Source organism: Cryptosporidium parvum, chromosome 3 (assembly GCF_000165345.1).
Source record: "Cryptosporidium parvum Iowa II chromosome 3, whole genome shotgun sequence".
Lineage (NCBI taxonomy): Eukaryota > Apicomplexa > Conoidasida > Eucoccidiorida > Cryptosporidiidae > Cryptosporidium > Cryptosporidium parvum.
The window spans coordinates 502,481-529,535 of record NC_006982.1 but is presented as its reverse complement, the minus strand read 5'-3'; the positions used below and the strand labels follow the sequence as shown (position 1 = coordinate 529,535).

At 36.3% G+C, this 27,055-nt stretch overlaps 14 protein-coding genes across 14 annotated transcripts; 8 read left to right on the top strand and 6 right to left on the bottom strand.

Annotated features, from left to right (window-relative positions):
- Nucleotides 1–496: 496 nt before the first annotated feature.
- On the top strand, nucleotides 497–2,878 carry cgd3_2000 (WD repeat protein; the record flags this gene model as incomplete). The annotated part of the gene is made up of 1 exon (XM_626770.1): nucleotides 497–2,878. The coding sequence occupies one exon, from the start codon at nucleotides 497–499 to the stop codon at nucleotides 2,876–2,878; it is 2,382 nt and encodes a 793-aa protein (XP_626770.1).
- Nucleotides 2,879–3,346: 468 nt separating this feature from the next.
- Nucleotides 3,347–6,442, top strand: cgd3_1990 (hypothetical protein; the record flags this gene model as incomplete). The annotated part of the gene is made up of 1 exon (XM_626769.1): nucleotides 3,347–6,442. One exon carries the CDS (start codon nucleotides 3,347–3,349, stop codon nucleotides 6,440–6,442), a length of 3,096 nt encoding a protein of 1,031 aa, XP_626769.1.
- Nucleotides 6,443–6,896: 454 nt separating this feature from the next.
- On the bottom strand, nucleotides 6,897–9,728 carry cgd3_1980 (hypothetical protein; the record flags this gene model as incomplete). Its single annotated transcript, XM_626768.1, has 1 exon — nucleotides 6,897–9,728. The coding sequence occupies one exon, from the start codon at nucleotides 9,726–9,728 to the stop codon at nucleotides 6,897–6,899; it is 2,832 nt and encodes a 943-aa protein (XP_626768.1).
- Nucleotides 9,729–11,216: 1,488 nt separating this feature from the next.
- On the bottom strand, nucleotides 11,217–11,573 carry cgd3_1970 (hypothetical protein; the record flags this gene model as incomplete). Its single annotated transcript, XM_626767.1, has 1 exon — nucleotides 11,217–11,573. One exon carries the CDS (start codon nucleotides 11,571–11,573, stop codon nucleotides 11,217–11,219), a length of 357 nt encoding a protein of 118 aa, XP_626767.1.
- A 272-nt stretch (nucleotides 11,574–11,845) lies between these two features.
- On the top strand, nucleotides 11,846–12,700 carry cgd3_1960 (hypothetical protein; the record flags this gene model as incomplete). The annotated part of the gene is made up of 1 exon (XM_626766.1): nucleotides 11,846–12,700. The coding sequence occupies one exon, from the start codon at nucleotides 11,846–11,848 to the stop codon at nucleotides 12,698–12,700; it is 855 nt and encodes a 284-aa protein (XP_626766.1).
- Nucleotides 12,701–12,752: 52 nt separating this feature from the next.
- On the bottom strand, nucleotides 12,753–13,091 carry cgd3_1950 (BIS(5'-nucleosyl)-tetraphosphatase (diadenosine tetraphosphatase), putative; the record flags this gene model as incomplete). The annotated part of the gene is made up of 2 exons (XM_001388067.1): nucleotides 12,753–12,962; nucleotides 13,014–13,091. Coding segments are annotated over 2 exons (288 nt in total), but the record flags the coding sequence as incomplete, so codon positions are not given.
- A 728-nt stretch (nucleotides 13,092–13,819) lies between these two features.
- Nucleotides 13,820–14,338, top strand: cgd3_1940 (conserved hypothetical protein; the record flags this gene model as incomplete). Its single annotated transcript, XM_626765.1, has 1 exon — nucleotides 13,820–14,338. The coding sequence occupies one exon, from the start codon at nucleotides 13,820–13,822 to the stop codon at nucleotides 14,336–14,338; it is 519 nt and encodes a 172-aa protein (XP_626765.1).
- A 171-nt stretch (nucleotides 14,339–14,509) lies between these two features.
- Nucleotides 14,510–15,496, bottom strand: cgd3_1930 (hypothetical protein with 4 transmembrane domains; the record flags this gene model as incomplete). The annotated part of the gene is made up of 1 exon (XM_626764.1): nucleotides 14,510–15,496. The coding sequence occupies one exon, from the start codon at nucleotides 15,494–15,496 to the stop codon at nucleotides 14,510–14,512; it is 987 nt and encodes a 328-aa protein (XP_626764.1).
- A 437-nt stretch (nucleotides 15,497–15,933) lies between these two features.
- Nucleotides 15,934–16,719, top strand: cgd3_1920 (possible PRP38 pre-mRNA splicing factor family member; the record flags this gene model as incomplete). The annotated part of the gene is made up of 1 exon (XM_626763.1): nucleotides 15,934–16,719. The coding sequence occupies one exon, from the start codon at nucleotides 15,934–15,936 to the stop codon at nucleotides 16,717–16,719; it is 786 nt and encodes a 261-aa protein (XP_626763.1).
- A 329-nt stretch (nucleotides 16,720–17,048) lies between these two features.
- cgd3_1910 (hypothetical protein) lies at nucleotides 17,049–18,422 on the top strand (the record flags this gene model as incomplete). The annotated part of the gene is made up of 1 exon (XM_626762.1): nucleotides 17,049–18,422. One exon carries the CDS (start codon nucleotides 17,049–17,051, stop codon nucleotides 18,420–18,422), a length of 1,374 nt encoding a protein of 457 aa, XP_626762.1.
- Nucleotides 18,423–18,455: 33 nt separating this feature from the next.
- On the bottom strand, nucleotides 18,456–19,331 carry cgd3_1900 (protein with 2 transmembrane domains near N-terminus, possible ArgA, N-acetylglutamate synthase and related acetyltransferase, camello or GNAT; the record flags this gene model as incomplete). The annotated part of the gene is made up of 1 exon (XM_626761.1): nucleotides 18,456–19,331. The coding sequence occupies one exon, from the start codon at nucleotides 19,329–19,331 to the stop codon at nucleotides 18,456–18,458; it is 876 nt and encodes a 291-aa protein (XP_626761.1).
- Nucleotides 19,332–20,225: 894 nt separating this feature from the next.
- On the top strand, nucleotides 20,226–22,430 carry cgd3_1890 (membrane bound phosphatase with 3 transmembrane domains and a dual specificity phosphatase; the record flags this gene model as incomplete). The annotated part of the gene is made up of 1 exon (XM_626760.1): nucleotides 20,226–22,430. One exon carries the CDS (start codon nucleotides 20,226–20,228, stop codon nucleotides 22,428–22,430), a length of 2,205 nt encoding a protein of 734 aa, XP_626760.1.
- A 129-nt stretch (nucleotides 22,431–22,559) lies between these two features.
- On the bottom strand, nucleotides 22,560–25,988 carry cgd3_1880 (protein with 2x rrm domains; the record flags this gene model as incomplete). Its single annotated transcript, XM_626759.1, has 1 exon — nucleotides 22,560–25,988. A coding segment is annotated over one exon (3,429 nt), but the record flags the coding sequence as incomplete, so codon positions are not given.
- A 560-nt stretch (nucleotides 25,989–26,548) lies between these two features.
- Nucleotides 26,549–27,052, top strand: cgd3_1870 (DNA-directed RNA polymerase 2 subunit; the record flags this gene model as incomplete). Its single annotated transcript, XM_626758.1, has 1 exon — nucleotides 26,549–27,052. The coding sequence occupies one exon, from the start codon at nucleotides 26,549–26,551 to the stop codon at nucleotides 27,050–27,052; it is 504 nt and encodes a 167-aa protein (XP_626758.1).
- Between the last annotated feature and the right edge of the window lie 3 nt (nucleotides 27,053–27,055).

Here is a 27,055-nt window from a genome sequence, read left to right as displayed (position 1 = left end):
AATAATATCGCTACATCACATTTTAAAGGAGTTGTTTCAAGCAATAGTTACGATAGGAGCTCTATCCTTTCAAATACAAACAAACATCCTAGAAATGATCAGAATAGCTCCGTAATCTCTAACAGTATTTACCCTCAGGATGATCACATTAGAAATGTTGATGATATCCCTATTGAAGAATATGAATATAGCAATAGTGAGCTGGAGGAGGAAATTGTTGAGCGCATTTAGATAAAAAATCTCCTCAGCCTTAAGTTCCTAATATTTATATTTATTTAGCCGATTAGTTTAATTTTTTTCTAAAATGCGTAGCTTGGCGGGAATACACACTAATACTAAAGGCATGCCAAAAAATGAGAATTTTTCGGTACTAAACAGAATGCAAAATCAGAGATTTGAGAGATATATGATAGTTCAGTTTTGTTTTGTTAGTTTTTGCCAATATTTTGTTGAATTATTTCTTTTTTTTTTATAGTTGCTGATTGGGGCTTAAAAAATGGAGAGAAATAAGTTGACTAATCAATTTAGTATTACTGATATATATCATGGGCTGGGGATACCAATTTCTATGGTTTATTCCAGGAATCTTTTGGGGGGAGCTGGACTTTGTGTTGGAGATTCAGAAGGCCATATTTCTCTTTATTCAACTGAAGATAAATTTATAGAAAGATTCACTGAGCCAGGAATTGTAATTAGAAAAGACGAAAGAATTTTTTCTAGAAAGCTACACAGCGGTACCGTTACAGATACAAAGTTTCAAAATGTAGGGTTTTATTCAGAGAAAGTCGAAAGATATATCTATTCTTCATCTACTGACAGCTTCTTGGTAAAGTTTGACATGGAACATGAAAAGGAGAGTTGTAAGCTTAGGGCACATAAAGAATGGGTAAAGAGATTTGCTATTTCGGCTGAATCATCATCATTAATAGCTACAGTGGGTAATGATGGGAGTCTAAGGATTTATGATGATAGATCAATTCATTCAAAATGTTTTTATTTGGGGCAAGGAAATGTCGGTAGAAGTAGAACAGCTTCAAATAAATTAATTCCTGGTCAAATTTCAATAAGTCCGTCTACTCAGGTTCCTGAAGGGGGCCAGAATCTCAATGAGAGCTATTATGAATCAATAGAAAAGATTCATTTAGCTCCCAAATTTGAGTTAAATAGAATACATGAACACAGTGTAAGGAAGAGTATAGGAAGAGAGAAGATGATTAGCGACAAGAGTATTTCGGTTAGTGGAGTGGCCTTTCTTAGCGAGAAAAATTATTTAGCAACTGGAGGATGCACAGATGGACATATTAAGGTTTGGGATATCCGGAAAGCATCATGTGGGAGTGCAGAAAGGGCCTGCGCATTTAAATTTTCTCCTCAGAAGGATGAAGACGCTCAAAGAGGAATTACATGGATGGAGGCTGATGAATTATATAACAAACTTGCTCTTCAAACAAGGAAAGGAACAATTTATATATATAGCGTATCTGGAATTCTTTCATTTAGCAAGGACCTGAGTGCAATAGCAATAGATTCAAATAAAGTATTTTATGAAAAGGAAAATGCAGGATTATTGGATCCAAGCCAAAGACCTTCAATTTCTAGCAATGGAGAATGGCTAATTACAGCGTCAAATTCGGGATCAAGATTCTATTTATTCAACACCTCCATGGGTTTGGAGAGCTCAATTCACTATTATACATATGAAAATCTGGAAGAGAGTTCAATACCAATTTTTCAATGTTTTGCATGGGAGAGAGGTAAATTTAGCATGGGGGGAACTCTAAAGTTACCGCCAAAAGATGGGAATGTGAATTTCCGGGTGGACAAGTGTGTGGGGAGAGAGTACCGTTTAAATTTTTCAGTTGGGACAAAATTGAAAAAGCTGAGTTTTTATAACAACAAAGACTTTCAGTTAGACAATATAAATTCGGTTATGCCAAACTTTTCTGGAGTTTCTGCAGGAGATGCAACCAATAGCAGAACTGCCGTTGGAAAAAACGAGGAAGGTGATTTGAAACCTAGATGGGTATCAGGCGAAACATTATCATATAGCAACTCTTTTGATGGAGATATGGATGTTGCCAACCAGTTATCTTTGTCTTCCTCATTGTCCGTACCTTTTCCAAAACCAAGTAGGTCAAGCAAAGCCAACTCTGTGGATTTAACCTTAAAAAGTATGGACGAGAAAAATGAAGAAAAAAACGAAGAGTCTCAAGAATTAAAGGGAACACGTGAAGAGAGAAAAACAGGATTTCTTACTATTGGTGGGATTGGATTTTCAGAAAAAGATTCCCAGACTTTAAGCGAAGGTGGAGCATTTGGAAGGCCCACTCCAACTCCCGAAAGTGTAGAGAAGACTCCTTTTAGAAGAAGTATCCCTTTCATGGGTTCATCGCAGGATAGTGTAGGTTATCCTGCTCCACAAAGAGGTCAAAGTAGTTATATGGTACAATCTCAAGAGAACTTGCTAACTCCAATATCTCCGCAGAAGGATACAACAGATTGTAAGGGAGCTTTGGAGATGGAACACGAGTCTGGCAATACCTCATCAAATCGCTCACACGACTTCAATTCACGCAGAATAATTCATATTCCTCTTTCTCAGTCAAATGAAGAGGTTTTTGCAAGTCCAGGAATTGACGGAGCAGAATCTTTTGAAGCCGATTATACAATTTACTCCGAGCCCGTTCCTCATGCTTCGGTTTCAACTCCAGGATCTCCAGATATAAATTCTGACACAATGCTACAAGACGGCAAATACGAAGAAGGTAATAAAGGATTCAAGCAGAGAAGATTAGATAGCTGGGTAAGAGTTAGGAAGAATACGGAGGGTGGAAGCACTGCAAATTGTAGCACTGCAGAACTTTCTCCAGTAAGCTAAGTATATTTTGATTAATTAAATTCCAAAGCCATTCAGTTAGTAAACATTGTTTTGATATAAAACTAAGTACAGTTATATTCCCCTTGTTTACTGCATGGATTAATAGCAATATTGGATTGTTTTGATGTTAGAGTATAGACTTTTGGTGTTCCACTTAATCTCAGTCTATCGTTTTAATGCATGCATTTACAGATTAAGGGGAGCAAAGTTCCGAAGTTTTGCTTTAGTTTACTCTAGGGGTCAGGTTAAAACAATGGTGATCCATTCCATTACATTTAAACTGTTTAGTATAGTTTCTTTGTTAATCTTATTTTGAGAACACTTTAGTTTCCCGCCACAAGTTGTGCCAAATATTAGAATTGGGCATAATAATAATTGAAAGCGAGTACGGTTGAAAAACTACATTAAATAAGTGATGCACTTCTCTTAACTTAGAGGTATTTTTTTAGTAGAGAGGAATTCTTTCATATGACTCCTACAAACCCCAAAGCTTCGGATGTAACTGAATCGCATGAAACACAATGCGTACAAGAGAGTAAAAAGGATCAAGAGGTGCCAAAACAGGAAATACCTCAGGAGGATGATACAAGCGTTGCAGAAGAAGATGACGATGATTCTAGTGAATATGAATCTTTGATAGATTCCTTTAGATTTGAGAGAGGTCTGAGTTTGTTCTTAGAAATACCAAAGGAAACAATAAAGTATATTTATAGTGATAAACTAGAAAAACATATACAATTGCCAAGTATCGTATCTTTTCGGGATCTTTGTATGGAAGCTTTTGGAGAAGAGAACGTAGTGGAGAAGAGGGAGTCTGATACTGGTAGAAGAAAATGGGACAATATTTTAAAGGAGAAGTCATTTACTCAAGATTCAAAGGAAAATGATGATATTGGAGAAGAGGAAAATAAGGATATTGAAGAGAAGGAAAACGAGGAAAGTGAAAGAACTTATGAAGATATTACTTCATTTTTGGATACAATTAAGTCGAATAGTAAGCAAGATTCGCAAAATGTGAATGAAAATGTCTTGAGAAAGAGAGTACACGAGATGTCTACAAGACTTTCAAAACAAGGATTGCTATGCGACCCAAGGGAGTATTACTTTAATCCAATGACCATGACGGGAGCCAGTGGAGCTAATAGAAGCAGAGAGGATTATTATGATGTATTTGATGATTTTATTGACGATTCAGAGCTCGTGGATGACCTAGGCTTGTCACTGGACGAGCTATATAGTAGGAATGCAGACAGAGGAAACCATACTGCTGATCAGGGCGATGACAACGTTACAACAACTTCAATTCAAACTTCAGAACTAATTAATGCTGATTACTCAAACCCAAATGTTTTTTTTTGCGACGACGATCCGCAAAACGACTTTATTGATCTTTACTACGAATCGGAATTGGGAGATGAATATGGCGAAATAAGCGATGGAGATGGATATTCTGATGGAGAACAAGATGACTTGGATATGAAGTCAGGTGGGTCTGATGTTTTAAATGAAAAGAAAAGTCAAACATTGCGTGATATACTTAATAATCCGGTAATTAAACTGCTTGTTCAACTGCGTACAGACTGTTGGGTTTACTATTCTCCTAAGAATGCACAACAAAATAAGGAGCAGAACATAGAGCAGAATAGCCAAGGATCATTGAATGCCCAAACTTCATCTACCCCAATGATCGATTTCCCCATAGGGGTTCCTTCATCTCAAGCAACAGTTGATCTAACCACTCCAACTGCAAAAACTAGCGAGGCAGTTTCTGGTACTTATTATTTCCCACAAAGAACCCCCAGAGTAGTTTCAGATTGGTTTAGAACTTTAAATCAGAAGATCAAGGAAATAATCGAGGCCTATAACCATTGTAAAGGATATTATAATGAAAAAGGGAATATTAAGTATGAAAAAAATCACCAAGACCCTGAAATTATGAATTATATTGGGGTACTTTCTAGTAATATTGAAAAGGATCCCATTCTATTGAGGATTCCATCACTTTTCTCAGATATATACTCAAACCCAGCTGATGTAGCTCCTTTTGATTCTAAGCTAATTAGACTCATCTGGGAAGGACTAAACATTTGTGTTCCAATAAATAACAAAAAGAAACAGTTCAACCTTTCACAAAATTCTTCTGATTCTTCTTCAATAATTCAATTGCTTACCAGATTTGAGAGCTTCCGTACGAAATGGGCAAGACTAATACTTAACCACAATCAAGAAGCTTTATACCAATTTGATCTAAACGCCTTTGAAGCGATTACAAATTATCCTCCAATAAAGAATAAGTCCCCGGAATATGTTCAAAGAGTTTTAGGCTCAATCAATGAGTATAATCTCCAAATTAACAGCTCCGGTTCCAAGGATAAAGAAGAAAAGTTTGACTCCAAAGTTGGTGAACCAACAGAAGGTGGTAGTACGCCTGTTTTAGCCATCGATACTTCTAATCTTGACGAGATTAGTATTGAGGGCATTAAGCTGGAGAATTTGGAGGTATCTCAAACACAAAATGATACTTCAAGCGAAATTAATTTTGAGAGATCCGACTCTTTTACAAATACATATTTAATGGGTACAATGGAACATTCAGATAGCCAAGATTCACCTAAAGGTGATATTTTTGATAAAACCAGAACAGAAAAAGCTGGCGACTCAAATTCACAGGGAATTAAGGCAGTTAATTGTGATCTCGTGTTTGATTTTGGAATTTCTCTTCTTGAATACATCCACGGAATTAATCGGCTTAGAATAGTTTACAAAGATATGATATCCTCCAACGTGATGACAAAATCTGTCCAAAAGGAACAAGAGAATATCCCAGTAAATGGCTCTAGAGGACTTGAACTAATGATTAAAGGACATATTCTCAAAAGATTCTCAAGCGTGAACTTTGAGGGACAGAAGATAAAGGATATTCCTCATAGGTTCTTTCTCAACCAAGTTAAGCTTCTTCAAATCAAATACTCCTATAAGAATCTTACTAGTATTTCAGCTCGTAGAACCAAAGCTGAGCCTGAATCTAAAGCTGCAAAAAAAAGACAAAGAAAAGATACAATTAAAGTTGGTTCCGAACATTCTCCAAATAAGAATTTTAACAGCGTAGAAAATCCTGTCAAACCTAAAAAGCCCAGAAAATCGAATAGCAGTTCTTCTGGTGAAAAGCAAATTGGTTGCGTTAATATGGCTCATGATTCATTACCACGCGAAGAAGAATCATCAATATTATCAAACGAAGAGCTTTTAAATTCGAATTTACCTGCTACAACAGAAAAACTAAAGCAAAAACCAAGGAAAAGCAAGAAAGCAGTTAAAATTGAAGGTAATTCCCCGGCAGTTCCTCCGAATGAATTTACCGAATGCCTACAGCCATGCCCTCTGGAAACCCCAAAGTTAGATTTCCATGAACAGAATATCCAGGCAAGTTCTTTTGGCGTTCCTCCCATTCAAAGTTGTAATCAATTAACATATCAAGGCATTGTAACGAGGGAGCTGTGTGATCCTGAAAAAATGATTTCCCATACAGCGCAAGAAGATTTGCCTGTATACAATTCTGAATGATTCGTAGGTTTATGGAGGCAATGTCATTGACTTTAAGAAATTCCATTACAAGCGATTCCCCACAAAATGCGCGCAAATCCATGTTTGTAGTATAGTAATTAAGGCTAGTGAATAGGAAAAGTCAAAGTAATAAGTAAGAATTTTATGAGCTAATCAAGCTAGATATTTAAGTATAATAAAATTGTGCCTAGGCTAGCGTGGAAATGTATTTAGACTACCTCATTCATTCCCAATAAGAGGGATAGTTGAACGAGCACCATTTAACAGTAAATTTCAATGCTAATGTACGAACGTTAACGCGGGAATCCTAACTTCCAATGTTTAGTTATGTATGTAGGCCAGTAGGCATAGTCTCATACCAACAGCTCTATAAACACCGTTTAAGCCTTCCTATTTCCCCAAATTTTCTGTTAGAAAGCAAAACAATGAATAGTACCAAGCTTAAAAAATATGATTATTGGCAAGCAGCTACAACCATTTGGTGTGCATCAAGAAGAGCAGTTTTTATCCCCTTTATTGACCTCTCCTTTGGAGAAAAGTACTTGTAGATAGTTTTACCACTTTCACATGATTTTAAAGCAACAACAAATCTCCTTGTTTTGGGGTGCCAAGAAATGTAGAGGCCCTTGTGAACATTACCCTTCTTGACTCCGAGTGAGTCCCTGAGTTGTTGTAGTAATTGCCTTGCGTGGTATGTTAACTCCTCCTTGCTTAACCCTGTATCCTCTGGCTCTTCAATAATTCCCTGCCCGAGAAGCAGAGAAGTTCTAGCCTTGAAGGCTTTTCTTAAGGCCTCTTTTAGACCCATAACTGTCCAGGATCTTGGCCCAAAGTACTTGTAATGTAGTTTTCCGTTTGAGTATGCACCTAAAGTCCAACTTCGGGGATTCTGTTCATCCCTAGTTGTGTAAGTTACGCAAAATCTTTGAGTGCATGCGTGCCAATTGATGCCAAGTTGTGTGGGCGTCAGACCTTTCACAAATTTTAGCATTGCCCTAGCGGAGATAGTGAGCTGTGCTGCAGTTAACACTGCTTCTCCTACAGCAGCTGGGGAGCTAGGGACTGGGGTGGTCCCATCAGTGGTGTCGAAAAGAGTGCTTGCAGTCTTGCAAATTTCCATTGCAGCTAGTTCTGCCTCTCTAAGTCCAACACTATCCCAGTCTACATCTAGATGGTCAAGAGCAGCAGCAGCCGCTGTAACTGAAGAGCTCGCATTCAAGGCTCTGGAGCCTGATCCATGGGAAGCCCTCCCACTACCAGAAGCCTTAGCTACGGGCTTGGAAGCATGGTTTTCAGCATCTGGTTGTGTCTGGGCAGCGGAAGAAAGTTGTGCATTAGTTGCAGCGGTTGCGGCACTGGCTAGAGCGGCAAGAGTTGCTGGGCTTGAAGTAGAAAGTGAAGAGAAGTCAAAGCTGGGTTGCTGCAAAGATGCCAAGAGAGAAAGGCAGTTTTGTTGGGCTCTGTTGGCACCTTCCTCTTCAGAATTTGAGTTGTGAGTATTGGCTTGCTGTGGGGTTTGCGCCTGGACAAAAGGTTGTAAACCTAAGGGATTAACATTTAATAACGCCATGGTTTGGGATATATCTCCAGAGCCTATTAAGGAAGCAGCAGATGCTAGCAAGGCAGGGTTTGTGTTCCAGAATGGCGGAATACAGGGAGTTCCAGATGAGTTGTGGGGAAGTCCTGCGCCCAGCCTTAGTAAGGGATCATTTTGCTGGCCTATAGAAGGGTATGTACTGGCCTCGCTGGGAGACGCAGTGCTTGCAGTGGTGGATGTCTGGGCTCCTTCGAAAGCAGATCCATCAGAGGGAGTTGCAGATTGCATGGGCATTAGAATTGGATTCGACCCGTTACTAATACTTCTATTTACTGGTGTGGGAAATGACACAGGAAACGCGTTGTGACCGTGCAACTGAGAATTTGCTGCAGCAAGAAGAGCAGCAAAATTTGCCATTCCTGGTTGGGTACCAGTTGGGCAAAACCCTTGGGGAGTAGTTGAACCTCCTGATGGCCAGCCGAATGTGTTAGAGGCGGGAGTAGTTTGTGGAGATCCGGCTCCAAAGGCTGCTGAAACCATCCTATTCAAATTTTGGGAGCTTTGGCTGGCTATCGCCTGAGATTGGAAAAGCGGGTTTGCCATTAGTTGGGAGATGAACTGATTTTGAGCAACCATCCCTGGAATTTGACCAGCGGAACCATGTGTTGCAGACGCAGATGAAAGATTGATTGGAGAAGTTAGTGGAGAGGCTGCCGATGATGTAGCGGTTGAGGCAGAGGCTGTAGTGCTTGCAGATGTTGATTGTTGTAAATCTTCCGCTGAAGATGGCCCCATTGATCCCACCATAAGCTGGCTTGCAGAAATTGACGGGGACTGTACCTTAATTGGGGTAGTGTTTCCTGTTGCTCCCAATGATGGCATTCCCAGACCTGTGCCCATTAACAAACCAAAATTTTGCAAGGATTGTTGGAGAACTCCATTATCTAAGGATGCGAGCTGCTGTGGATTCAGCAAAGCAATGCCACTAGCTCCTGTAGTTGGCGAAACTGCAGCTAGTTGAACTAGCTCATCAAAGAGTTGCTTAGAAGATAGAAAGGCGGGCTGTTTGGCTCCCATGCAAATACCAGAATTCAATTCATCTTTACAACTCTGGCTTTGGTTCAAGGGCGATGCAGATGCAGTAGTAGACTTCGACGCTTCTGATGTGGGAATTACCTCTGTAGAGTTTGACTCTGTGCGATTATTGATATCAACTCCGCTTTCTGAGGTATCAATACACTTAAACACAATACTGTTGCAAGGAGTTGGAGATGATACCACAGTAGAAGCTGGGCCATGATCCTGAATAAATGAGCTCCGGATTTCGGCTTCGCTTTTGGATACAATTCCAATTGAAGGATCTAGACTCTGCACCTTTATTGTTGGTTCCAAAGTATCGGAATCGAGCTTATCAGAGAAAGACGTCTCGGCTCTCGGTCTCTTTGCCGTCAGACTGAGCTCAATAGGGGTTGAAATGTCACTACTTGTTGTACAAGTTGTGATATCATCAATGGAGTTGGTTTTGCTGACTCCTGTTGGTGTAATAACTACGCTACCTGACCCATTTTCGGTCTGGTTTGTAGAATTCTCTACAATCTCTGGGTCAAGTTCTAATAGAGAACTCTTTGCCTGGTCAATTGATTTTATCTGAGCTTGAAATACCTCATCCTTAGCTAGGGATTCATGGCTAGCAGCTGAAACCTTGGTGCCAGATTCAGAGGCCTTAATTTTTTCCGAACAAGACGTCATTTCTCAGCTGATGCAAAAAAAAAGTTTAGTTCTAGTCTGTCAAGGTTGGTGTAAAATAAGACTTGTTCTCTTCTTTCAAAGGCAGCTTCAAAGTAAAAAAAGTCTTTTAACCCTAGTCTGTAATGTCCTCCTCAAAATAATGATTGTATTGAAGCAATAAATTAAGTTTTACAAAAACCACAATATAAAACTATTGGGATTTTTAGTACAAAAAACAATGATAAATAAACCAGATGTTCAAATAACCACAAACTGGAGCGATAAGAAAAGTCAAAATTCTTACTTGCGTTAGATACTATAAGGCAGAGGTAACTGAGTTATATGAGTTCTTAATAAATTCAAGTTTTTCGAATTCCTGAATGACTCACCTTAAGAAGTAATGCGTTAAAAGGGCATCAACAATTCAGCTATTAGCAAGTAATTTTTACAATAGCAGAGCTTCTTGATTCAATTAAATAAAATCTATTCAAGATGCCAGGATTATTGTTTTCAATTGAAAACAGAATTAATACATTGGATTATGGAACTTCAACTAGAAAATGATCTGTTACACATTTAATACCAATTATTCAGTCATCCTGTCAAAAAGTCGATTGTCACATATTATCCCCTCGGATCCAGTTCTTATTGAACAGTAATTGGAGGGGTCAATTGTAACCTGAGGAAGAAACAGATACTATACTAGTCAAATATCCATAGACTGTTACGTATAGGAAATTAATATTTACTTATTTGATATACGCCTAATCACTCCAATAAATAACTTTGTGTCCTATTTGCGTGGGGATACTGTATCCACTTTAAATCCCGGAAGAATGATCTGTACTGTCTACATTTATGAACCCTCATCTTGCTCTAAATAGACACTTCTGACTGGAAATTTGTCGAATGGAGTACCTAGAGTTGTGAGACGTGACGTTTTACTGACTAAAACTTAATTAAGCCTGTGTTACTTATTTAGCTACGGAGGTTTTATTTAACTTTATTTAGACACTCCTACGGGAAAAATATCAAAATAAATTTCATATCAAGTAAGAAAAATCCGCTAAAAAATAAATTTAAAATTTTAGAATTATAGGTACAGAACTAATCAAACGAAATTAAAATTTTCTTTGAGTCTTGATTTTTATCTAAGCATCTTTGCCTCTTACAAGAAGGTATCTAAGGTAAAATGTTTATATAGCCTGATCACAGGGCGGCACCATATTTGTGATCACGCGTACCGCCTAATTTACAATTAGTATGATTGTCAGACGCAAAGAAAATGAAGAGGCAATGCTTTGACATTATATTGGTAAAGTTATGAATGAAATAATAGTAGTTAGAATTTTAGATAGTAAACTGTAATATAATTATAATATCCATTATTTACTGGCTTTTTTAATGCATGGATTGTGTGATGATAGTTGACTAAAAATAGCGAAACATTAGTATTTGAGTTAGATATGTATGGCGCTAAGAAGAAAGTGAAAACTGGATAATGGGGCTCTATTGATTAAAAGAGTCAAGGTAGCTGGTCATAATAGACCTTAGGGATGAGCAATGCTGTTTGAGCTCTTTTAGTGTCATCTTTTTGAGAGCTTTGGGAGAGTTGAGCTGTTGTAGACTAATATTCATAAACTGGAGCTCGTCAGTCATTTCCTGAAGTTTTTTATTTTTTTCTTTAATACTTTGGCTTAGATTTTGGGCCTTCTGATTAAGTTGTTCTCCAGTAGAATTTAGGATTTCATTAATATATCTCGACTCTGATGGCTCATTGAGATTTCCCTTGATAATAATTTCGGCAAGCTGTCTGATATTATCGTCGTCGATCTCTGATAGTTCTTCAATAGTTATGGAACGCATTGTTTAGAGCTAAACCATTCGATTTTATGTGCTGTAAATTTCCTTTTATTGTAATAAAATAAATTAACTTGTATTTCTAAATAGTACACTCTAATAAGTATTACCGCCAAAACATGCTCAGCTGAGTGCCTATACCGTCATTTTTGAAATAGCCACTGTATAAGGAGATTCTGGCGCCCTTTAGTGCTAATTATTTGATCACAGTACAAGCAAAAAAAAAGGATAGAGATTAAGAAAGAGGGAAAAAACAGTATTGTAAAAAGACCAGGATAATGGAGGGTGAAGGACTTGGCATGGCAAATACAACTGATCTAGCTTGCCCAATGAATTTGGAGGAGGAGGTAAAAATGCATGAAAATAGCAATCAAGAAGAAGCAATGGTTAAGGGGCAAGTTGTTGGAAAGGAGAATGGGACAATAACAGTGGAGACAGATCTCATGGAGAAACTAAAATCTCAACATATTGTTGAGGAGGAGTCAAACAAGAGCGTGGGCAAGACTCTAGAAGAGGCTGTATGTACGGAAAACTCAAACAATTCAAATTCAAATGTCGAGAGCACACTAAAGGGCGAAAAACAAGATGAAAACAAAGAAAACATAGAAATGAAGGACGTTACTTCTCCAGAGAATAAGGGTAAGAGTAAACACCTCTCAAAGATCGACTTTTCTGTATTTGAAGAAGGTTTCTACAGGCGCTATAAATCATTTTTCCACGATAGGCAAGCTGATGAAATAGATTTGACGCAAGACAAAGCTACAATATCCAAAAAAATTAATGAACATTTTAGTAACTTTGAAATTAATCCTGTCGATGTTATTCGCACATTTTTAGTCTTAAGGAAAAACTCAGAACATTCGCATGGACATTTTGTAATGTCGCCTGCGCAATCTCCCGAGCCAAATATCCATCCTTCTTCTGAAGGAAATACTAGAGGAAGAAGATGCGCTAATAAGGATATGGGAGGCGTAAGTAATGACGCAAATAACGCAGAAACTAATGCAAATGGAGTGAACTATAAAGGCGAATACAAATCAGAAAACTCTTCCATTGTCGACAACCATACGGAAATTGGGGTATCCACAAGAAATAGTAGAAAGGGGCGCGTTTCTAATCGTGGAAGAAGATAGTATAGATATTATATATATCACTACTCTACCGTTGAGCTTTTGCTTACTATATTTAAAGCTTCTTCTCCATCACTATCCTTTCAAATGCATCATTAAATATTTGAATTAGTGATTCAAATTCTACTAGTTGTCTTACTTGGCTAATATTTGCCCATTTATATTCACTGTGCTCATGTGATATAACTATTTTTGTATCATTCATGCATTCTCCTAAATAGTAAAACACTGTTTTTTTCTTATTCCAGGCTTCATATTGTATTTCCTATGAACTCGTGTTTCAAATGAGTAAGAAAGCTACTTTTCCGGTACTTACTTTTACAAAGTTATTGTAAAGCTTAATTTGCTGTGGGCCTATCCCTGTTTCTTCTAGAGTTTCTCTAAAGAGTGTTTTTGGACTAAAAAGAACTAGAACAAATATGATTTGCTACTTACCTGAATGCAGTCCTTAATAGGTCGTTTTCTTCATCATACTCTGAAATCCCTTTTTATTTATTTAGTAAGTGTTTAAAATTACTATTTTGATTAATTCTTACCTTTTGGAGGACTCCAGTGAAAGTTTTTGGAACACTTGAGCAATAAGAAATTTGGTTCAATTTCTTCTTTCCCTGATTCATTTTTTACTATGTCGCTCTTAAAAAGTATAATCCCAGCTGCCAATGTTGTCCACTCTGTATCTCCTTTGATCATGTTACAGCCATAAATTAAGCTTTTGAATTCAGTAATAACTGACTATTTTACTACGCTTTTATTATCCTTCACACAATGTCAAAAAAAAAAATGTAGACCCACATACCGCCAAAACTTAGAGCGCCTACTTTGGCCACTTAGTATATTTTTTTATTTTAAATAAACTAAAATTAGTAAAATTTATAAATAATAATTTATCAGCTTTGGCGCAATTAAACGTTCAGGAAGAATATAAATTAAATAGTTTATTCAATACTTTAAGTACCTAGTAGATGTATACGTAAAATATTATTTTTTTAGTATAACTGAATACCTAACCAGTTAGATTTATTTCCCTATTTGTTGATATTAAGGGCAACTTTTTTTAGCATAGTAATTTGCTTGTTTTTTCCATTTACCAGCTTTTGGATATTTTGAGATTAATTTGTAAATATGAAGGTCTACAAATGCATTTTCACAGGAGACGAGGTCATGTCTGACTCTTACAAGCAAACCTCTCCATTTGGAAAGGCTGAGTTTGACGACATTGCATTTGAGGTACAAAGTAAGAGAGTCCAAAAGTCTGCTGAAGATTTTGGAATTGCCCATAATACCGAGGAGGGAGAAGCTGAGGTCGTTGATGCCGATGTTGAAACCGTAAATGACATCATTGACGCCTTCAAATTAGAGTCAACTCCATTCACTAAGAAGGAGTATATGACTTACATCAAAGCTTACTTGGCAAGAATCAAAGAAGCTATGGAAAAATCAAACCCTGATAGAGTCGAGACCTTCATGAAGAATGCTCAGACTTTTGTTAAGTACTTATTGGAGAGATTCGATGACTTGGAGTTTTACTTGGGCCCATCTCTTGATTGCGAAGGAATCATTATCTACGGTTATTATGAAGATGGAGATCTTGCCCCCAGATTTATCTATTTCAAGGATGCTTTGAATGAGGAAAGATACTAAGTTAATAGATTTAATTTAATTAGTCTGTTATTTTATCTCAATGGTTGTTATATCTATGCAAAACAACTCCAATAGTTTTGTAGAATATTACGGATTTAGACTTTCCAGGATTTAGCCGTTGAGTTGTAAGTTGATTCTTTTCGCTGGTTTTTTTTATTTAGACTTTGAATGTTAGTTACTGTTTGAAATTAAGTGAATGAACGAGCTGAATGACTGTATGTTTTCGATTTGATCTTCAAATCTTTTTAGATTTGTAAATGCTTCGTATCTATAGTGTATTATTCCTATTGATAGAGAAAATACTATGAAAAATCCTCCAATTGAACCTGAAAGCATAAAAAAGTTGGTTGAAAAAAACGCCATGAAGTTGTGTTTCTGTAGATAGGTTAATAGTGGAGTTAAAACATGAAGAATTTGTGCTAGGTTGAGCAAAGATATTGAGAAAACTAAAAAATCTAGAATTGGTATTAATAACTCATATGAAGACCATTTATTTTTCATCTTAATCAAGTTTAAGCTAAAAATCACTGAAACTATAACAATAAACAAAACCAAATAACTCAAATAATTTGGATGAATATACCAATCTTTCACCAACTTGTTACTTTTATGGCTAATACAGTATTGAACCTGATCAAAAGAGGAGAAATATAAACCACTCTTTTTTGATTCCCCATTATTCAATTTGCTTTCATTTCCCTTTAAACTAGTAATATTTCCATTTTCACCCAACAATTTCTGCTGAAATAAATTATTTACTTCTTCCACATCCAATTTTAACTTATGCCTATGAGAAAGTTTCTTATGCCTCAATATTGAACTATTTACAATCTCAGAGTCCAAAGTTTTCCCTAACTTATTCTTAATAATATCAGAATTACTTTTCCGAGCTTGAAAAGGAGATTTCTCTGATTCATTCAAGTTAAAACTTTTGCCCACATCAGATTCCTTCCATGACTGTCTTGAAAGAGGCAAAACTGAACTTCTTATACATAGCTCGTCCAAAAATCCAACTACAAAAGATTCAGAAATCGTATTTTGACCTGAAATCCAGTCCTTATTAAAGATGATGATTATTACACACAATGAACATATTAGTTGAATTACTGACTTAATATAAATTACAAGAACTTCTTCTTGTTTTCTTGATGCCATCATATAATTTCACCCTTTTCTTAACGCTCACATTTATCTTTATGGCAAGTTATTCTCCATTACTCACATTTTTTTCTGATTCTTAGACGTATACATATTATATGTCTAGTTTGACATGAACTACTAAAAATTAACTTCCTCGAAATTGAGAAAAATGAGCTCAATGATAGCCTATTAAGATCTATAGATATCCAATAATATTCAGTAGTTAATTTATATTCTCTTTACGGTTGATACTGCCTTATATTTCGCATCTAATTTTTGTTAAATTCACATTTTGGCGGGCTAAATGGCTATTTAGGCGACAAAAATAGTTTAAGGCAGGTTTGGGTAAAAAGCACAAGTAATAGTTTCTACTAAAGAATCATAGGCTTCCCTAATAATGTTGGACTTTGGCTCTGCAGTTTGTGCTAAATCCTTTTTATCGTGCATAAACTAATATGAGAAATGAGCAAAACAGCCACCATAAGTTGTTTTCAGTTAGTTCAATCCTTAGAGATCGTGTGTTCTCAAGCATTTATTGGAAAGGAGAATGTTTTGCCTTAGACAGTGAAACAATTCTGGATAAGGCTGTTTTGTTGGATTATATTGGAACGACTTATGGTGGTGATAGAAAGGCAACTCCATTTCTATGCTTATTAGTAAAGCTTTTGCAAATTAGGCCTAGTACAGAAATCGTCTTAGAGTATATTAACAACCCAAGGTTCAAATATTTGACTGCATTGGGAATAGTGTATCTTAGACTCACTGAATCTTCTATTGTTATACACAAGTCTATTGAGCATTTGTACCAAGACTATAGAAGGATTCGGATTCGAAATTTGGATGGATCTTTTGATATTATACACTTAGATGAGCTAGTTGAAATTTGTCTCTGCGAAAAAAAGTTCCTAGATTTGGACTTTCCTTATATTCATAAAAGAGCAGTCTTGGTAAAGCAAGGTCATTTGAAGTTTCCAAGAAAATCAATGCTTGAATATGTCCCTTCTAACAGTGGGGGTTCTTCCCCAATTTCCAAAACAGAAAATGAATCTAATATAAAGCGAAGAAAATCATTCTCAAGATCTCCCTCTGTATCATCTATAGAAGGTAATAATACTCAAAATCCAGGAAAGGAAAAAGCCAGAAAAACTTCTATCTATTCTTCCAAAAATGAGTTAAGCTTATCTGTTGAACAGTGGAATGTTTATAGAAAGAAACTAGGCCTTAAGCCACTACAAGAGTAGTTTACGTCTCTAAACTTTAAATTCCTTTTTAGAATATTCATAAATCTACCATATTAAATGCATTAATTACTCTTCCATAATTTTATATCACCAATAAACTCCTTAATTCCTCTCTCTTTCAATTTTTATATTATTTAACTTTTCTAAATATAAAAACTAGGAATTTACATGCATCTATTCAGCCTGGCGCCAAATGTCTAAAGGCAGAAAATAAACTAATAAAAAATGATTACAGCTCTGATAAGTTTCGAATTAAATGAAATTGTTCGAAGTTTTGGATTTTCAAATCTTTGCCTCTAGTAGAGGGAGTTAATCTATTTCTATTTAGGATGAATTCTAGTTATAATAGCTACTACAAACTCAATCATGGGTTTATAAAGGAAAAACATTCTGATATGTCCTCTATAGATAAGAAGCTTAGGGGAATGCTGGAGAAGCTAAGAACGGAAAGGCGACAAAAGTTTCTCAAATTTCAGAGGACAGAAGACAAAGAGTATTTTAAACCCAAAGGCAAAAGTGAAAAAGTTCACTCAAAGTTTATCAAAGATTGGAAGCTTTCAAAAGTTTGGTCTAAAGAGCTAATAGAGTATACATGGTTGTCTAAACTTTCCGAAGGGTACAAAAGCATACAGGAAAACCCTCAAGATTGGCTTTTACTTCCAATTTGTACAGGAAGTAGGAGCATGTTAATTCAAGGAAATGGATATTGTGAACTGAGAAACCAAGATGGATGGAGAATTTTTACCGTAAAGAATGTCCCATTTGCTCATACTGGATTGACTATCATTGATGGAATATATAATCAAGATCAGAATACCTTTTATTGCAATGATTTGATCGTTTGGAACAATTTGAATATATGTATTTCTACAACCGAATGTAGATTGCATTTCTTATCTTCAAGGATTGAGGAATCAGGAGTCACTAATAGAACTGCGGAAAGCATGGATGTTTCCATGGTATTGGACTCGAATCTTAAACTTATTCCAAATATTAGAATACAGTTAGGAAAATATTTTCCTTTGTCTAAAGATAGTTTGTTACATATTTACGGAGTTAATGACAGAATGCATGGCCCTTTATCAGATTTTGATTGTTTGGTGTTCGTAAGAAAAGATTCTGTGTATGATGTCGAACAAGATTACGAAGATGCGTATCCCGAATGCAAAGAGTATTGCACTGCTTCTCAGAAAAACTGGTTTATATGGAGGGATAAACAGAATAAGTCATTTAAAGATTGCAGAGACAAAGAAATGGATGATAATACTACCTTCAAATTGAATATAAATGAAAAAAATGAATTATATACTAAGGACAAAGTTTTAATTGGAAAAGTAAGATGTTCCGGAACGCTTACAGAAAATCTATCTCTAGATAATGACCAGAAAATACTATTGAATGAATTTGGAATTGTCTTCGTCAAAGTCAAGTTTGAAACAGAAAATATACTTAATCTTTTGAATATCATATCATCCAGATGTCTTAATAGCATTTGTGGCAATAACTACAGCAAATCTGAGAATATTTTTGAATTATCGAATGTCAGCATTCAGGACAAATTTTCCTGTAAGCTAGACAGCTCTGACTATATATTCTTTAAATGTATTGAATTTATCACAGAAACCAAATACAGTAGTTGCATGATACCAAACGAGTCTAATTTGAACCTGAATGTTGAGTCTCTATTGAACTCCATTTCTTAATTAATGTTATTTTATACTTTATACCTAAATCATTTAATCTAATATAACTCTCTCTCCAATACTGTTCCTTTCATTATTCAAGTAGGAATTATCAGAGCTGCTTTTTTCAAAAGACTTTCTCCAAAGCAATAAGTCACCTCTCATTAATCCTCTACTAATTACCTGAACAAGTTGGTATCCATGTTGGCTAATAAATTTAATTGGTGAAGTGCTCAAATTGTTCGTGTATAAGTGGATTTCCTTATATCCATAATCCTTTGCAAAATTTTCCATCTGAGCTAACAACCTTGTTCCTATTCTCATTCTTCTGCTTTCAACTCCAACTACTAGCCTAACAAGACGGCCTATCTTTGGATCATCTCTATATGGGGCTAGGCCGACGCATCCGACTAAGATGGACTCGCCTCCCTCCATCCTATTACTTGGAGTATCTTCACACTCAATACTTTTTGAAGCATGATCATTTTGTTCTAAGCCCTCTGCTCTCGAATTACTTCCACCCCCGCTCCCCAAAACCATGCTCCTTCTCTTTCTAATGGAGTTTCTCCTCTTGACAAGCTCTGCAACCCAAAAATGATATCCAGGAGAAATCATGTAAAGTTCATGCACATTTCTCAAATCTGTACAACAGTTCCTAATATAAGTTTCAACCTCCCATATGGATCTACCTGTCAAATAGACACAAAATAAAACCAGCATTGAAATCAGCTGCTTAAAGTCCATAAACACTTTTCCAATCACCAACAAGGCTATCATATCCGCCAAATGCTGACTCAAGTAAAAGAAAACTGACGGGAATGTCAAGGAGCGAAAGTGTTTGAAACACACGCGCCTTACGCCATCGCTATCAGAAGGATCAAACTCCCTTATCACCAAGTCGTAGCCTCCATATGGATTGTTACCTGTCATCACTCTTTATCTGTGAGCCCTAACGACTTCCTGCTAATTAAACTTGACTTGCTCCCCAATTTAACTGGAATGAAAACGATGTTCAAATTTAACTCCTAACAGCAAAAACAGAAAAAATTTAACTTTTATTAATGATTTCCCCACTTCAGCATTATATCACATTCTGAAATTCCCGCCCATTTGACCATATTTTTTCATGAGGACCAATAATTTCATAATAGCTATGTAAAGTATGGCGCCTAAAATTGCTGTACAAAATAATTAAAATTTGAGACCACTCTGGCTTATGTAATATTACATAATGTAGCATTAAGCATTCGCAGAAGCATAGATATAACCTCGTCTATAGCTCCTCTCAAAATGCTGTCTTAAGAATGGCTAACGCGTACTTTAAAAAAATAAAACCTTTAGGTCTAGCCTCTAAATGCATTACTAATGCAAATTTTGCAATTATTTATTTTTCGCAATATTTTTTTTTTAAGAAAATTATTCTTATGAAGTATATTGAGATATCCACACTTAGAATATATTAAATCTGCAGGAAATTAATGCTCTTAAAGTAAAATCTGTTTTCATTCCTTTTTTTAATACGTCAAATAATAGCAGTGACGTATAAATATGAAATGCAGAATTTTTTTTACTTTCCCCACAAATATTTTTTACCGGTATATAATTACTTCGCATGCATAAAAAAAAATATGTTAGGCGGCACTCCGTCAAATATAGGAATATAATATATTTTTGGAAAAATCTCAATAGACGTGTTAATTTGAAAAAAATTATAGGGCTTAGGGTTGGAAGAAAATTGGAATGCTTGAGAGCGTATAATGAGGCCAAGTGAATACGAAAACCTGGATATCTGGCCTTAAGGAAGCAGAGCAGAGCAAAGATAAAATGAGAAATAGCGTAGACTTGCTTTGCATACTGGAGCAAAACAAGGTGAATGACCATGGTACAAGTTCAAGGGTGGGGACATTTCTGAATAGAGCATCTAGGGCTGCAAGTTCTCCAATAGTCCACTGGATTATTATTTTTTTATGTATTTTGCATATGGCAATTTTTCTGGCTATTTTTATGAACAAAACACAAAACTCAGCTTTAAATAGGTTTTGTCAAGAAATATACTTTCCTATTGGAATAATCATCTCAGTTTACTGTATTTATGACTCATTGGTTATTTTAGTATATATTTGTAAACTTCTAAGGGCAAAATATGGGGTTTCAGGTAAATTGAAGGATGAGACTATTATTATGAGGAATTCTGTGGAGCTGTTTCTGAACTTAGTCATTGGAATGCTGAGTATTACGGGCCTTAGCACAGATATTGTTGGATTTGGTAAAATTCTTGGCTATGCAGCCAACTGGAAACGTCTTTCTGTCTTTCTTCGAAAACAAGTTGGTCAGAATAAACGCTTCTATACGAATGAAGAATATTGTTTGGATTTGGTTTATATTACTGATAGAGTGATCGCTATGGGACTTCCAGCAATTAATATTGAAGCAATTTACAGAAATCCAATTGAAGAGGTTTCAACTTTTTTCATGACAAAGTATCCCCGCAACCATATGATTATTAATCTCTGTAATGAGCGAGAACACTACTCTCTTAGTTATTTCCATAGTATTGTTTCTTGTCCATTTCCAGATCATCAAGTTCCTACTCTTGGATCTCTGTTTATCATTTGCTTCCTTGTTCTCAATTACTTGGTAAGCGATCGTAAGAACGTAGTGGCAATCCATTGTAAAGGTGGTAAAGGTAGAACTGGAATCGTCGTGGTTGCTTGGTTACTATATTCGAGACTCTGTTCAAGCTTAGAAGAAGCTCTTGAGTACTACTCTAATAGAAGAACCGATCTCAGTCTTCCAGGTTGCGTCAAAACAATAAAGAACCCATCCCAAATCAGATTTGTTCATTACTTCAACTTCCTTCTTAAACACACCTTCCCAGAATCAGTTATTAAACGAGGCTCAAACTTCTTTTGGGAAGATCTCCAAAGAGGTTTCCGTTCTGGATACTATTGGAATATTTGCAATTCTGAACTGAGAAGAGTCAATCAAAAGTGCGAAAAGAGGCATTGGAAGATTTCAGAACTGCTTAGAGACCAATGCATATATCTTCCACAATGTTTAATCCATCCTATCAATGTTTTCCCAGTCTCCATTGTTGTCAATAATAAAGAAAGAGAAATAAGTGATATCTTTGAATGGAAAATCTGCCTCCATTCTGAGTATAATCGAGATGCAGAGTACCTTTATAGCGGCTTAACCACAAACTTTGATTGGAATCCACGTCATGCAGGTACCCATTTAAGCCAATCTTTATATTCAAAAGGAGAAGGTTATCAGTTTTTTTTGCTAGAATCTGAATCTAATAAGCAAGCTTTGAGCTATTTTGGTCAAGATCAAAGCCAACTTATCTATTCCGCTAGATCTAAGATTGAACAACTTGTTTCAAGTCTTAAAACTAAACCATTTTCGCCAGATATAGTCACTAGAACTGCTCAAGACCGCCCAAAGCCTTGGATTGAGAGAGAGTTTGTTATAAAGATTTTTGGATACGAATCTCCTCAGAGGCATCTCCAGAAACATTCACTTTCTCCAAAATCTATGCATCAAAGAAGTGAAGTTGACTCAGAAACCACAGAAATGAGCTGTTTGCTTTATGATCCCATTGAAAGCCTTAAACCAATTGAAGAAGAGGAAGAAAACGCACATATGCTCCGAAGCATCTCTCTCATAGATTTCTCAAACCCGGAGCGCAAGAAGGAGTTTTCTAATCATGTAATTACAGCAGTGAACTCACCATATAAAGACATTGTTGAATTCCCAATTAAAAAGATTAATGAATGGGGGTCCTCTAGACGCAGCTTCTCAAATTCTTCTGTTGCATTGGCCCATTTCTGGCTTCATCCTGCTCTTATACATACCTCTAGCCACTCGAACCTTTGGACATTCTTTCTAGAGTGGGATACTTCCTCCAAGACATGGTTGATCCGAGACTGCTTTCTTTCAATTTCTCTCAAGCGTAAGAAAGAAATTGATGTTAGATCATCAAATTTCAAAAATGTCTGTATAGACGTCACGTTTCAGTATAAATGAATAGGCAATCTACAAATAGAACTTGATTCGGTTTTAATTTATATATCAAAGTTATAATTAACTACTACCTACTCCTGAAATATACTTTTTGAGTTTCTAATTAAGTTTGATCTCCCAAATTCCTATTGCCTATAAAAATAGTTTTCTGAAATCATCATTTGTCAAAGAGGGAGCTTTATTCACTGTTTCATGTTGATTTCCCAACTCCAAGTCCTCGTGGAAGGTAGAAGTGTTAACCTTATTTTCTCTACCTCTCATTCCTATACGACCAGAGGGAAGTTTCTGCTTACTCTTAGTTCTAGGAACAAATCTGGCATTCAGGGAGTCAGTTAAGCCAACATCAGAATTTGTTGATTTTGGGAATGTTAAAGGACGAGTAGAAGAGCTGACAGTAATGCTGCTTGAGCCCAACTTCGATTCATTAAGCATATGAGCAGCAAGAGCATCTCCTGATTCGAAGAAATCCATAAATGCAAATCCTTTAGATGCACCACTTTGGTCTCTAGAAATGCTAATATTTTTCACTTTGAGCCCAAGACTATCCTGAAAATGAGAAATAACCTGTTTTTCATCCAAACTTTTATCAATATTCTTAATAAGAATAGTCGTACTAGAATCCTGCTGATCTTGTGCCTGCTTTCTTCTAGTCTGCCTTTTATACTTTGAATTCCCCCGGGATGATAAACTCTTTCTCGGAGCCTGAGATTTAGGTGGATTGGAAGCTTTAACCTGAATTCCAATTTCCTCTAACCTTTTTAATTCCTCAGAATTCTTCATTATTTCATCAATCTTTTCCGGCTCAATATCAACATATGCAAAGCCTTTAGGTTTTCCCTTGGGATCTCTAACAATCCTTATCTGGCTAATTTGAATGAGAAAATGTTCCAAAAGAATTCCTCTAAGCTTCTCTTCATCCATATCCTGATCCTGGGGAAACCTAATGAACAAAGTATCCTCCTCGTAAGAATCTGAAGGCAAATCTTTGGCCATTTTCAAAATTTCTTTTGGGCTTGAATTCAAGTCAGAATCCTCACAGGCAGATATTGCCATAGATACCGATGTTATTGATGACTGCCGTTGTATCCCGCCCTTCTCATTTGAACGATCCAACTTATTTTTTTTGGGAGTATATGTAGGTGGAGGCATATTTTGATCGTCAACTATCCTTTCAGAAATCGAAATTTGCTGCTCTCCTAAAGAAACGGATTGTGAAATTGATCTTTCAATCTGCCTAGCACCAAAAGATGAATGAGATGAATTTGAAGAAACTGATGAAATAGATGATATAGTAGGTATAGGTGGTATCGGAGGGGCAATAGAGGGTTCAATAGCTTCTCTTCCATCCCAAGTACACTGTGTTCTCGCTTCCAGATCTTGAGGAACAATTCCAGGCGATCTTATTAGATGACTCCCTTTGGGAGTAAATGAGTTCGAACCTGGCTGATCTGAATGGAGAGTTATTTGCTGTAATCCAGACGTGATTGTGGGAGAACGCGGAGACTTCAAATTGTGGTTCTGATGTGCAATTACCCCTGGTACTTTCTGTATAGAATAACTGGGGGTCCCGGGAGGAGTAAAGTTTCTGAGAAACTGCCTCCCTCCATTTGTTCCTGAACTCCCAAGTAAGGCTGAAATACTATTACTTTCAGAAGAGCACTCGCTGGATGTATCATAATCACTTTCTGTAAAGTTTCTACGGTTCCTCCTCTTATCTCTTCTAAGTCTGATCTCGCTCAAGCATACGAAATCACCTTCAATATCATTGTTCTTAGAGATGGATCTTAAGCTTGAAGTCCTAGAGCTAGCATTAATCGTTGGCCCTTGATGTATAATAGGTAGCGGCAAGATACATTGGGAAACTTCTTGTGTTGGCACTCCCTCTGAGCTTGAAGAGGAAACTCCCAATGAAATCTTTCCAATATTTGGAGAGTATAATATATTCGGATCTCCCTCGAATGCTTCCAAACGTTGCCTTTTATTACTGTCTTTGTATTTTACAAAACTTTCAGTGCTTTCCCACTCACTAGAAACTTTTGCTTTGATTTTCTCAGAACATCCACTAAATCTTTCTATCAAAACTGGCCCTATCTCAATTTGATCTTGTGCTGTAAGTCTACCTTTTATGACTGAAATGATTATAGGCAACAGGTTCATAACTTGTTCCTCATCTTTATCTAGAAACTTTTCCAAAATAGAAATTATCACCTCCTTCAAATTTGCTGATCTCAGTAATTCAAAATCAAACCACCGTGAATAGAACAATGCAGCTGACTCCTCCAATATATCAAACTTTTCCCCTGTTCCATTAGTATTTCCTTCTACCAATCCGACATTACTTCCCAATAATAACTCCTCTCCTCTCAAATATAACTTCTCTAACTTTTTAAATATTAATTCCTCCAATTCTAATATATTAATTCCCTCCAAATGTGTCTGTTCGTACGTAATATTGCATGTTTTTGCGGTATCTAACTGGGATTTAAGAGATTTATTAATATCAATGAGTGAGTTGGTGACAACAAAGTATAACTCGAGAGCGTCTTGTTTTGACTTTGAAAAGATTTCTTGGAACTTAGAAAGTTCTGATATATAATTTTCAAGAACAATTTCAAGCATTTCTTTCAAGCTTGTAATTTTAAGGATTTGGTAATTCTGTGGATACCAAGTAGCGCTGGAACGGGCTTTGCATCCAGGACCATAAAAATGATGAAGTTGGCAAAAGTGAGATGTGATATCTTTTATTGACTCCGCTTTAGCTGATAGATAAAACATCCAAAGCTTTGGGTTGGTAGAAAAATGTTGGAGCGAAGAAGCATATACTGTGGAAAGTAAATGTGGGCAATTTGTGGTCGTTGAAATAAAATTCGCAAGCTCTAGCCAAAGATCAATTCTTATTGAACCCAAATCATCAAGTGCCCTTCTATAAGCCATAATAACGGAGTCTTTAGTATCGAACCTATATTTAATGGAGGAATTACAGTTATTACAGCCAGAATGAGACTCTTGAGGAGGCACAGCGTTACTTGAATAGTCAATTGAAAGCATCCTATCTTTTTCAAAGTTAATATAGAGCATCCAGGCATCAAACAATTCTTGTAAGTTCGACACATTATCAGTCTGAACTCTCATCTCCAATGGTTTTCTTAAACTCCACTCCTGCTGGCCTCTCAAATAGTGCTCTTTTGCTACATCAAAAGATTCCCTGTTTTCGGCTGGAAGTTCCTCTTCCCAAATCCTGTATTCATCCAGAAGGTCTGGAAGTCCGCTTAAAGGCAAAGACATCTGCCTGTAAAATAAGTCCCTTACTTTACTCACTCTTAAAGACAAATTCTCCTCATTTTGATGGCTTAAAAAACGTCGATACTCACTCCATATTACTGGCCCCTCGGCAGGATGCAATCCACACACAGAAAGTGCGCCCTCATATAGTTGCTCTACCTCCTTTAACCCTGCTTCACCCTTAATATTCGACTCTATAAATCTTAAATGGTTGTCCGCTATTGTGGGATATAACTCAATATCTTTTATCAAATTCCGCATCTTAATTATTTCAAAATATTATATTACTTCAAAGGCTTGCTTTACATAATCATCACACCTCTCTTACTGTTATTCTCACAATTACCTTGAAATTTCTCAAATTTGGAAACTTTGCAGCTAAAACCTTACAATCTTTCGAACTTTAAAATCATTAAAACCGATAAAACTACTACTAGCAAATATACTTGCTGCAAAGTATAGTATTTTGGTTTCAAATTCCATTAAACCAAACGCTTGGAACTTAACCGTTAACCTAAATACATAATAACCCACTTAAAGGCATACCGCTAAAAGTGGTACTATTCTGTTTTGGCGGTAACACTCCGATCTTATATAACTAAAATAAGTCTTTGCAAAAGTAATTTTCTGATAACATAAGTTGGTTTGGCCGTAATTCCCTTTGATCAATTTGTCTGCTTCAGTTCAGTATAATTATCTAGTGAGAGAGCTGCTAGCTTAATTAATTGGAGAAGGTTTTCCAACTTTTATTCCTACCAGTGAGTTCTGCTTGAATTTGTTGGGATTTCATACCTTGAAATCACTAACAACCTTATAATAAGAACATTTGCTCGGTAAAAATGGAAAGGGATATTAGATTTTGTCCAGAATGCAATAATATATTATGTCCAAAAGAGAATATCGAGCGGAGGAAACTTTTGTACGCTTGCAGAAATTGCGAATACTTTAGTTATGCCGATCCAACCAATGCTGAAGAAAACGTTGTAAACTGTATTACCTATCAATATGAAGGAAAGGAAGATATTTTAGTTGCCAGAGGTTTGCATCAGGATCCAACTCTTGGAAGAACTCTTGAATGGAATTGTAGAGGATGTGGTCACAATGTTGCCGTCTTTTTTCAACTTCCTGAGAGAGTATGTTCAGAAGCTATGACTCTTGTCTTTGTTTGTGTTAGCTGTGGAGAATGGGTTAAAGAAGGGAAGGAGACCGATGATGAAATGGATTACAGTGAAGATCACACCAATATTTTTAATAGGCCATATTTCAATATAGATAATATTTCATTCGAGCCCAAAAAGGAAGAAACTGAGGAAAATAACTATCAGCAAATTAAAGAGGGCTGATAA